This window comes from Vigna unguiculata, chromosome 10 (assembly GCF_037176805.1).
Source record: "Vigna unguiculata cultivar grain cowpea cultivar isolate G323 ecotype 2 chromosome 10, ASM3717680v1, whole genome shotgun sequence".
Taxonomy (NCBI): domain Eukaryota; kingdom Viridiplantae; phylum Streptophyta; class Magnoliopsida; order Fabales; family Fabaceae; genus Vigna; species Vigna unguiculata.
Genome location: NC_140801.1, coordinates 45,738,006 through 45,750,047, shown reverse-complemented (window position 1 = coordinate 45,750,047; position 12,042 = coordinate 45,738,006). Strand labels below are relative to the sequence as shown.

General features: G+C 33.0%; 2 protein-coding genes across 2 annotated transcripts; one reads left to right on the top strand and one right to left on the bottom strand.

Moving 5' to 3' along the window:
* Nucleotides 1-2,418: 2,418 nt before the first annotated feature.
* On the top strand, nt 2,419-5,464 carry LOC114165554 (receptor-like protein 6). The gene has a single exon (XM_028050146.2). It carries the CDS (start codon nt 2,441-2,443, stop codon nt 5,462-5,464), a length of 3,024 nt encoding a protein of 1,007 aa, XP_027905947.2. The 5' UTR covers nt 2,419-2,440.
* A 3,121-nt stretch (nt 5,465-8,585) lies between these two features.
* On the bottom strand, nt 8,586-11,456 carry LOC114167111 (putative receptor protein kinase ZmPK1). The gene is made up of 2 exons (XM_028052071.2): nt 10,754-11,456; nt 8,586-10,649 (listed from the first exon to the last, which is right to left on the bottom strand). Exons 1-2 carry the CDS (start codon nt 11,272-11,274, stop codon nt 8,726-8,728), a joined length of 2,445 nt encoding a protein of 814 aa, XP_027907872.2. The 5' UTR covers nt 11,275-11,456; the 3' UTR covers nt 8,586-8,725.
* Between the last annotated feature and the right edge of the window lie 586 nt (nt 11,457-12,042).

Here is a 12,042-nt window from a genome sequence, read left to right as displayed (position 1 = left end):
ACATTTATGATCGATCCAATGATTTAATATAATTATTTATATGATCGGTATGATTAATTTATTTATTATGATTATTCATTCGATTAAATACCTTTTCATAAAATTTAAATATTTATATTAATTATTTGATTTTTGGAATCGATCATGGATTCTATCTTTAATATGTAAATAAAAGTATTTCTATCGGTAGACACACACAAAAGTTAATCTCCATTTTTTCTTCTTCATTTTATTTTTTTCTATATTGTTAGTTTTATTTTATAACAAATTTAAAATTTAATTTTAACTTTCGGATTATAAAATTCAAAGGTCCTTTCTTCATGTAAAATAGTGATTTTCAGATTGTAAAATTCAAAAGTCTTTTTTTTTCTTCCCTTCTATATTCTTCTTAAAGATTATTTTCCCTTTCTCTTGCTCTATCAAATTCACAATTATAAACTCTTATCATAGTTCCTTATAAAGTTATCTACAAGATATTCATCATAGAATGTATAACTCAAGTTAAAGCTTTTCTTTAGGTCAATCTCATTCTATTTTTCTCTTTTCTATTTCTAGTAAGCATGCATATAGGATTGTTGAGAAAAAGAGAATATTGAGTTTTAGCTTGAATTTAGGGAGAAGTTTTATAATTAGGATTTCAATATTTAAAGAGATGATTAAGGAGTTATTAGAGTGATGATTTAAACCATTCTCCAAACTATCCTTTCTAAGGTATGAGACCTAATCTAACTTTAAATTTTACTTAGCTTTAAATTAGTACGTTGAGTTGTGTTTTGGAGTATTCAAATTCTAAATAATTATTCAATTATTAATATTTCTCTTAATAATAACATTAATAATAATAAAAAATCTGCATCTCTGTATTCAAATATTCTGTGTTCGGTATAAGTCGTTACTCAACTATGAAGTTGAAAGATATAACCAAGAATTTTGACTTCCCATGCATGCAGAGTCAAAACGTAAAAGATGATTCAGAGTTATTCAAAATTCTGATTCCCCTCAACACTTGCCATTGCCAAAACCTTGAAATATCGTGTGATCACATTAATTTACAGTAATAATTTTAGTTCACATATGATTTAGTTCAATAAAAGTGGTGGTTTTTTATCATGTCCTAGACTTCAAAAATTCACATCTATTTGGATTGATTTCAGAAATGATGACTTTATAATACATAAAATAATAATTTTAAATATAAAAATATTAAGACAATATATATTTTAAATTTAAAGTAGATTAATAAATAAAATTGTAATTAAAAATAATACATTGAGGTATAATAATATAATAGGTTATAGGTAATACATGGATGTATTTTAATAAAATAATGTTACTTTTTTAAATATAATAATTATTTTATAAAGTGTGTTGACTCAGCCTAACTTCTTGAAACGTGGATTAAACGAATTGAACAAAGGATAATCTTACTTAATTTAGCCAACAAAGTTGTTTTGTCGGGTTTTTAATCATTATGTTGAGTAAACTAATTTTACCTAAATTAGTTTTAACTTAATAAAAAAAAATGTCGTGAAATATTAATATTTCTTTTGTAAAAGAAAAAACACATGCAAATGTTAATGCTTGCTAACTAAGAGAATATTTATTTTATTTTATGATATTACTTTTAGTTTTAGAAAGGAATAGTATACCCAAGAATGATGTTCTCAATATGTTTGTTTTATATTTATCAAATTTAAAAAATTAAAATACTCACCCATTCTCATAATTGAAATATAAATAATGAAAAATGTAAATGCGTCAATTTTGCAAGTATAAAATTAATTATCTTGTGAGTAATATTATTTATAATAAGTTTATGAGTTTTTATCTTGTTAAATCTAAATTGTCTAAGTCATGATTACCTTCGTTAATTTGTTTAGAGTTATACTAATCTATTTTGTGCTTTAATCTGCGGTACTTATAATTGATCTTTATTAGTTCTCGTTGAGATGCTCTTGTTAACACGATACTACTTTATTTCGTCCAAGATGATCTCGATCGTATATAATATAATTACCAAGTTTAATATTGGTTGTTGAAGATTTTGTTGGTCAATAACTCATACATATGACTAAAATAATATTTCAAAGTTTAGACTATACAGTTGGTAGTTAGTGGTGGTATTAGGAACTCGTCTTCTCCCCTCTAATTTTGTTTTCAACATCTTATTTGTACCGCAAAATTGTTTGCATTTTTCTTTGCCACTTAAAATTTCAAATTTGTTGGAAAATAACCTAATTAATTTAGTCATGAATCTGACTAATGTGATGTTTACATATATATCTTGGACTTCCAAGGAGAGCAACACATCAAGTTAGATTTAGTCAACTTGTGAATTGATAATTAGGATCTATATAAGAAAGAGATCATCTCCTAAAAGGCACAACAACCTTAAAATTTGTCAATTGTTGTAGGGTTGAGTCTCATAATCATATATCCAATGAGTATTATTACCTTGTTGATTTTGTTGCTACCCTTTTGCCTCTTAAACTTGAGCACCAACAACATTTTTGTAACTGGTCATTGTCTTGGCCATCAACAATCTTTGTTGCTGCATTTGAGGAACAACCTCATATTCAATCCAACAAAGTCCAAAAAACTGATTCACTGGAACCAAAGTGATGATTGTTGTGAATGGACTGGAGTGACATGCAACAAAGGCCATGTTATAGGTCTTGACTTGAGCCAAGAATCCATCTCTAGAGGTACTGATCATTTAAGCAGTCTCTTCAAGTTGCAATATTTGCAGAGTTTGAATTTGGCCCACAATGATTTTCATTCTGAGATTCCTCCAGAGTTCAAAAAGCTAAAGAGTTTGAGGCATTTGAATCTGTCAAATGCTGGATTTGAGGGGCAAATTCCAATTGAGATTTCTTTCCTGACCAAGTTAGAAACTCTTGATTTGTCTAACACAGTTACTTCAAAACATGGTTTGAATGGAGTCTTTCCAGAAAATATCTTCCAAATACCATCATTGCAGGTGCTTGATGTGTCTTATAATCCAAGTCTTCATGGCTCTCTACCAAACTTTCCAAGTCAAAGCTCTCTCTACAACTTCAACCTTAGCCACACAAATTTTTCTGGGCCTCTGCCAGAATCTATTGACAATTTGAAGCAATTGTCTAAATTAGACCTATCAAATTGCCAGTTCAGAGGAACACTTCCTTATTCAATGTCAAATCTCACCCAACTTGTTCATCTAGACCTATCATACAATAACTTTACTGGTCCTATTCCATCTTTTAGTAAATCCAAGGCCATGGTAGTTTTATCCCTTAATCATAATCATTTTACAGGTACAGTTCCATCTACTCATTTTGAAGGCCTTACAAATCTGATAAGCATTGATTTAGGAGATAACTCCTTTGATGGAAGAGTCCCTTCATCTTTATCAAGACTTCAATCTCTTCAACATCTCATGCTTTATTACAACAAATTTGATGGTGTGTTGGATGAATTTCCAAATGCTTCTGTGTCATCATTAGAGATGCTTGATTTGAGTGGCAACAACTTTGAAGGGCCTATTCCTATGTCTGTCTTTCAACTCAAAAGACTTCGTTTGCTTTATCTTTCCAAAAATAAGTTCAATGGCACTCTACAGCTTGGTGCGATTGGGAGGCTGCAGAATCTGTCTTCACTTGATCTTGCACACAATAACTTGTCAGTTGATGCAAGAATTGATGATGCATCAACATTTCCCAGTTTGAAAACTCTCTGGTTAGGTTCATGCAATTTGAGAGCATTCCCTGAATTTTTGAGAAACAAATCTTCACTGCTCTACCTAGACTTGTCTAGCAATCACATTGAAGGAACAATACCAAACTGGATTTGGAAATTTGACAGTATGGTTATTTTGAATGTTTCTTACAACTTTCTGACAGATTTTGAAGGGCCTTTCCAAAACCTTACTTCAAATTTGTTCAAACTTGACCTTCACTCAAACAGTCTCCAAGGGCCTGCTCCTACTTTTCTGAAAAATGCCATTTATTTGGACTACTCAAGCAATAACTTCAGCTCTATTAACTTTGTCGACATTGCTAATCACATTCCTTTCTTGTACTTTCTCTCCCTTTCAAACAACAGTTTTCATGGAAAAATTCATGAATCCTTTTGTAACATTTCAGATCTTCGAGCACTTGATCTTTCTCATAACAGTTTCAAAGGCCTCATTCCAATGTGTTTGACAGGAAGTAGTAAACTCAGGCTACTAAATCTCGGTGGAAATAAACTCGATGGTTACATTTCAGATACATTCTCAACTTCATGTTCTCTAAGGTTTTTGGATCTTAGTGGGAATCTTCTAAGGGGAACCATCCCAAAATCTCTAGCTAATTGCCAAAAACTACAAGTTCTAAACCTTGGAAACAATCAACTAACTGACAGATTTCCATGCTTCTTGAAGAGCATCTCCTCCCTCAGAGTCATGATTTTAAGGTCAAACAAATTGCATGGGAGTATTGGATGTTCCAATAACATTGGCAATTGGGAAACACTTCAAATTGTTGATTTAGCCTCCAACAATTTCAGTGGCACATTACCATCATCACTCTTACTGAGTTGGAAAACTCTGATGCTTGATGAAGATAAGGGTGGACGATTTGGCCATCTATACTTCAATCTCTATGATGACTTTAATCCTGTGAATTTCATAACTGCAATTGTAGATCTCAGTAGTGAGCTACAAATAGAGTTAGCAAAAGTTATAGCATCAGAGCCAACCCTTATAATAGACCACATAATCTCTCATGTATTTGAGGAAGGTGTTGGTGTGAGAACATATGAGGATTCGGTTACAATTGTGAACAAAGGTAGACAGTTAAATTTGGTTAAAATCCTCACTGCCTTCACTTCCTTGGATTTCTCATCAAACAGTTTTGAAGGGCCAATACCAGAAGAGCTTATGAATCTCACTGCACTGCATGCTCTTAACTTGTCACAGAACACTTTCTCAGGTAGCATCCCTTCTTCCTTAGGCAATCTGAAGCACCTTGAGTCCTTGGACTTGTCAGAAAACTCTTTGAGTGGAGAGATTCCAACAGAGCTTGCAGAGTTATCATTTCTTGCTGTCATGAATCTTTCTTACAACCATTTGGTGGGCAAAATACCCACAGGCACACAAATTCAGACCTTTGAGGGTGATTCATTTGTGGGGAATGAAGGGTTATGTGGACCTCCACTAACCCAGAACTGTGATGGTGGAAGGAAAAAGCTTTCACCACCAGCATCTGAAACACCTGATTCTGATACAAAGGGTTCAATTGAATGGAATGTCTTAAGTGTGGAATTGGGGTTTACTTTTGGCTTTGGAATTTACATATTCCCACTCATTTTCTTGAAGAGATGGAGAATGTGGTATTCCAACCATGTGGAAAACATCCTCTGCAAGATTGTTCCTCAGCTTGATTTTGTTTATGTGCATCGTGTGGGACAAAATTATAGAATCATGAGGTGGAACCCTTATTGATTCTATGTTACAATATTATGATCAACAACAGGGTCAGGTGTTGTACTTAGACATTTTAGTTAGAAGTTGGTTAGAAGTTAGTTAATAACTGTTGCAACAGCACAAGCTATATATATAGGAGATTACTGCAGTATTAATGGCATTCAGAATTTTTGTCTGTAATTCTCTTGTATTTTCATTCATTCAACATCAGAACATTAAAATATTAACTACAATTGGTTAATTTTAATCAACATATTCTTTTTTATTATGTGGAAACTACATACAACATCTAAATTTAAATTAATTCCATAAAATTAGTTCTTATTTTATAATTAGTAATAATAATAATAATACGTAAATATACATTATATAAATAAATAAATTGGTAAATTTAAGAAAACTCAACGACACTATAATTTTACTAATTAATTAATAATTGGAAAAGAGAAATATGATATTAAAAATTAAAAGTTAGTATTTATTATTATAAGACAATCAAAGGGTAAAATTTTAAATTAAATACATTTGAAATTTTTAATTTAAATTATAATTTTCAGATTCAATGGTAAATTTCTCTTAGTTCTATCCTTGAAAAAGATGAGATTCTTTTAAAATGTCTCTTTTGACTTATTTTGACTTATTTTTGCTACGGTAAAATTTGAAAAATTATCTCATGACTCTCATTTTTTCAATTTTGTAAGCTACAGTAAAATTTGAAAAATTATCTTATGAATCTCATTTTTTCAATTTTGTAAATCAATAATTCTTTTAAACGAAAAATGTGATACATTAATCAATTACATACAATAATTCACATCAAAGAATAAAAAAAAGTTCAAAATTAAAAGTCATGATAATATTCATAAAATTTTATCATGAGAGTGTCTATCAAGTGTTGACAATTTGTATTTTTTAATATTTATTACCTTTTCTAGAAAAAACAAGTTGGCAAATAAGATTGTTCAAAAAATCATTTAACCTTTGAAAAATAAATAGCTAAATAAATAGTCGTTCTTGAAAAACCAAATCTCTCTCTCTCTATATATATATATATATATATATATATATATTAATGACATATATATATATATATATATATATATATATGTCATTAATATATGACAATCTTTTAACCAAATATAATTATTACAACATGTCCATTTTTTTTACAAATGTTACACATTTAGAACTCAAAAGGTCGCACATCAGTTAATTAATCAATTTACTTCAGACTTTTATCATTTTATTCAAAGTCAAACTGAACCTAATAAAACATATATCAAAGTTATATCATTTTTTATAAAAGTTATAAGATACTAATAGCTCATTGTTGAATTTATCAAAGATTTATATATATATATATATATATATATATATATATATATATATATATATATATATATATATATATATATATATATATATATAAAACGTTAGCTGCATTAGGTTGTTCTGCTTTATCTCATAAACTGAGTCGTTTACATAAATAACAAAATTTACAAGAAACATAGGTATTTTATTTCGACACATTAAATACATAATTTTGTGTATAAAGGAAACAATGCTGCATATTACTTTTAGTAAAAAACGAAAAAGAAAAAAAAAAAACTTAAAATTGCATTTAAATTATTTAATTTCTGCTTGCTAAGGAGATCACTCAAAAATATATGTTAATTATTTTTAGCGAAATCAATTCCCTCTAATTTAATTACAAATGGACCCTCACCTTAGTACAATATTAGTGGCATTTGGGGTACAAAAGATATTATATTCAAATGTTAATTTAAATCCACTTTTCAACTATTTAAATAGTAAAGTTCTTATCAAAATATTGTAGTTGCTGTTTTGGTGTAACTTTAAATATAGGGGTTTTATTGTCTTTCCATGTGCACTAATTTATTGTCTTTCGCTAGTTTTCTTTTTTTAAATATGTTTTTTTTCCTTAATTAGGTTAATTTTATAATTAGTTCATTTGGAAATTTTGGACAAATTTAGTTCTTCATCTTTGGAAATGCGTGGATTTAGTCATTTTAATAAGATTTTGTGAAGTTTATTTGACCTCTCAAGTGCATTTCATAATAATATTTGATTTAATATTAAAGCGAAAATATGTCAAACAGTATAAATAACTCAAAAACAATTCTGAAATGCGTACAAAACATCAAATAAACCCAACAAAATTTGATTAAAAGGATTAAATCTACGTATTTTAAAATATGAATGACTAAATTGACAAAAAAAATTTAAAATAGATTAATTCCAAAATTTAATGAAAGTTACGAGACAAAAACATATTTAACATTTTTTTTTAACTTCCTTAAGAGCTAACTAAGGTTTCCCATTCTTATCATACGTAATAACTATTGAGGTCTCAAAGTAGGGTCAACCCTTTGTTCCACCAAGCATGTCCCTATTCTATTATAAACTATGTTTGTAATTCAAACTGAAATTTGTTTTTAAAAATATAAATGAAGATAATCTTCACTTCTTAAACTAACTTGTTGGGTTGAATTAAATTCCCAGAAAAGAAAAAAAAAATGTTATTTCTCTTTTGTGAAATTAGGACACTTGTTATCAAGTTGTGTTTAAATCGATTTTTTTTTCATGTGGAAAATTAACATTTTCTTTTGACATTGAATATCATTTCTTTACACTCAGTCATCAACCTCTACGCATTGACTACCTCGGTCAAATTGTCAAAAAGCTTGTTGTTCTTTAGAAAAAATACATCTTATTACTTTTTCCCATTCTCAGAAAATAATTATTTTTATAAAAAAGCTTTTTACTCTTTAGAAAAAAATAGATCTTACTTTTTGTCATTCTTAGAAAATAATTATTTTGACGAGACTCGTTCCAAGCCTTAAACTTTGCATGGCTTAGTTTAGAGTGTGAAAGGCTCCACCACCTTTTTCATCACAGTGATTTCAAGACGATTCAATTATGGTGGCTGATATACGTCTCTGTCAATTATGGCATACACATATCAGAACGGAAAAATATTGTTTGACACTCGACGACCATTTGACAATTTTTCTTATCAGAATTTATAACTCCTTGCAATTTTTCTTACTTTATAAATTGGTATCATATTCAAATCATAGTGGTTGCAAATTCACACTTTCATATTTACATCATAGTGTAACTTCAAGATCAAAATGGATTTATAAACACTTACTCATTAATCAAAACTACAGTGTTCAACCAGAGAAATAAAAACTCTTTCTCAAAACTGGAGAAAATATCAAGAACCAGGAAAGTGAAATGTGCGAAAGAGATTAATCAAGAACCGTTTTGGAGTCTTTCAACGACTTGACTCATGCTAGGTCTCACATCTTTGTCTTCCTCAACACATTCCAAAGCCACTGTTGCCAAAATCTCCATCCGCTTCAAGTTGTAATCTGATCCTAAAGTGGGGTCAACAATTTGTTCCACCCAACATGTTCCTTCTGGTGCTTTCTTTCTTTTCTCCCTCACCCATGTTGCCAACCTCTCATTTTGCGACTCTTGCCCTAGTTCTGTGACTTGAACACCGATCATTGGACTCCTCCCAGTTATCATCTCCAACACAACAATTCCATAGCTGTAAACATCCACCTTGGAAGTGATTTGCAAGTTGAAAACCCATTCTGGTGCCATGTAACCCCTTGTGCCTCTTATTCTGGAAAAGCTTGAGTTGTTGAGGTTGTTTCTGTTCAAGGGCTTGGACAAGCCAAAATCAGCCACCTTGGGTTGGTAATCGGAGTCAAGAAGAATGTTTTGAGGCTTGATATCACAGTGCAGGATCCACTCCAAACACTCTTCATGTAAATAGGCCAAACCCTTTGCCATTCCCATTGCAATGTTGTACCTCTTCCTCCAATCAAGTGAATTCGATGGAAGATTATTAGCCAAAGACCCGTTTTCCATGTACTCATAAACCAGAATCCTGTGTTTTCCTTCCACACAATACCCCCACATGCCGATTAAGTTCATGTGATTCAGCCTCCCAATGATGCTCATCTCAGTCAGAAACTCACTCTCTCCTTGCTCCGCAAACTCATGCAGCTTTTTTATCGCTGCAACTCTGTTATCTGATAACACACCCTTGTACACTGTCCCTCCCGCACCCCTTCCAATCTCTTCGCTGAAACCCTTTGTGGCTTGTTTCAGTTCAGAGTACGTGTACCTTCTGAACCCTGTGGCTGCAGCAAGAACATACCCTTGTTGGTCTGCACTCACCAAATGGTTGCTACTCCTGAACAAGAAACACCACACCAGAAAGATGCACACCGCCTCAAACCCTCCTAACCCAACTGCAAACCAAAGCACGAACTTCACAGACCCGTTTTCCTTGCCTTTCACATACGGTCTTTCGAGTAGTTTTTCTGCATTTCTCGGACAAGCCAAGCCATTGTTGTTTTGCAGGTGGTTTTCTTGAGCGGTTTCTTTTGGCAGACGCACGAAAAACTGTCCTGGGAAACCGGGTGAATGGTGTCCATTTAGCAACTGCGTCTTTGGGTAGCACCAAAAGTGGCCATTTTCTACAGCAAAGCTGTACTGAAAACCCATGCACTCACACACTTCCAAGCACAGTTTCTCACATTGTTTATATGTGTAGTTTTCAAAGGAAGTTCCATAGTCATATCCATAAAAATCTACTTCGTAGAGTGGTACAGCGCGATATTCTGTCTTGTTATCACAGGTAAGTTGGAAATTTGGTTTGCAACCCAAAGACCAATCTTGGTTATCGACCCAGCTATACCCTTCAAGACAATCACACTTTCTACCAATTGCTTTGTCATGACTGCATATACTGTTCGGACCACAAATCCCATGAATGAAACAAGGTTGTGACTTAAATTGCCCTGCCATGGACCAATCTTGTTGACCATTTTCTCTGCTGTAGATACGAACATTGCCATCATAGTCAAGGGTCAACCTTCGTTGAAGGAGTAACCCATGATCGATTGTGGTGAGACTGAATTTATCAGAAACACTGAATTGGCCCAAGTCATTTAGCACTGCAACTCTGCTACTGTTGTACGAGGTTCTTCCGTTACCGAACCCAACGTTGTTGCTAACCAGCCAAGGATCCGGCCAGTAAACGCTTGAAACTTCACGACCCTCGTACAGAAGACGGAAAACGTTGTCGTTGTCGAAGAAGAGCTTGTAGAACCCAGAGGAATAGTTGCCCTCACTTCTCGCCGAAACAAGCTTCGTGAACCTGCGTGAATCAAATCGATTTTAAATCACCCAAAAGCAATTTAGCGTGTAATTTCACTAAAACGAAAGAGAAAGTGTGAAAAAAAATGGTGATATTATATATACCTGGTGAGAAGCTGGCCTGGTAGGAGTGTATCGGTGGGAAAATCAAAGCTTTGCCACAAAACGGAGCTTCTATTGGTCTGTTCCCGGAGCACGAGGTTCCCGGTGTCGTGCAAATGCAACTCCAACGGCTTCTCCGACAGAGTCTTGGTGTCCCAAACGTCGAACTGTCCGGCGTCGGACAACACGAGGTTGCCGTTCTTGAGGAGGGAGAGCGAGGAGCGTTTCCCGTTCACCGGAATGTCGCGGTTGGCCATCCACACCACGTGCTTCTCCGCCTGCGAGAACCACACGCCGAAGCAGTACGCGTTCTCCCCCACGCGCCTGAACCCCGCCGTGAACGTCCCCTTCGGCGACGAAACTATCACGTCTTCGTCGGGTCTCTCCACGGAGAGGGGGAGCGCCGCCGAAGAATGGAAGTACAAGAAAAGGAGGAGGATGGCCATGAAGGTTGTTGAAGAAGAAGCCATGAAAACGTTGTTGGAGATTTCGGCAAAGTGATTCGATGAATTTGTAGTAGCCATGCTGATATATATTATATAGTGAAAATAGCAACTGGGTGTGGGAAAAGAAAAAGAAAGTTCGTACCTTGCATGTAGACAAGACACATGTGGGTGATTATTACGACCTTCGTTGGTTCTTTCGTTCTTCTTTTTTCTCGATTCACATTCATATTTCTTGTTTATACAAATCTAAAAAAATGATATTTTATTGTTTGATCGATAAAAGAGATAACTTTGGAATGAAAAAAAAGAAATGGATGCCGTGTACGACAGCATGTGAAATTTGAAGAATGCAGACTTTCCAATTATAGATAAAGATAAAGAAAGTAAAGTAAAGAAGTACTGCATAGACTGTAATATTTTATATACGATCCACTTGAAATAAGAAAGTTTGTATAACCACGAAGTCAAACATTACGTATTCCTTTGCATCTGGAATTGTACCTTTGGTGTGGAAGGAGAGCCATGGATGAACTCACTCTTTCATGCTTCTGTTTCAACTCTGAAGAAAGATAAAGAAAGACAACCAAGGACCTTGTTTGTTTAGAGACATTGTTGTGATTGGAGTATGTTGTTCGTAAGCATCTTGTGTTCAATGAACTATATGATACTATGAATCTTATTCACTTTACTCGTGTTCAATGAAGTGATGTTCTTTCTGGTTTAACTCAGATATTTTGCGCTTGTCTTCTTAGTTTCTGAAGGTTCATAAAGAAAGAGCAAGAGAACAAAAAGTTGATCCTTTATTGGACTTCTTTTTTAGTTTTCTTCTTATTCTGAGTTCCTATA

Bases quoted from the DNA above. Each gene is read 5' to 3' on its own strand.
- LOC114165554 (XM_028050146.2), top strand. From the start codon at position 2,441: ATGAGTATTATTACCTTGTTGATTTTGTTGCTACCCTTTTGCCTCTTA.
- LOC114167111 (XM_028052071.2), bottom strand. From the start codon at position 11,274: ATGGCTACTACAAATTCATCGAATCACTTTGCCGAAATCTCCAACAAC. The intron at 10,650-10,753 runs GTATATATAATA...TGATTCACGCAG, and splicing joins CCAGGCCAGCTTCTCACCAG to GTTCACGAAGCTTGTTTCGG.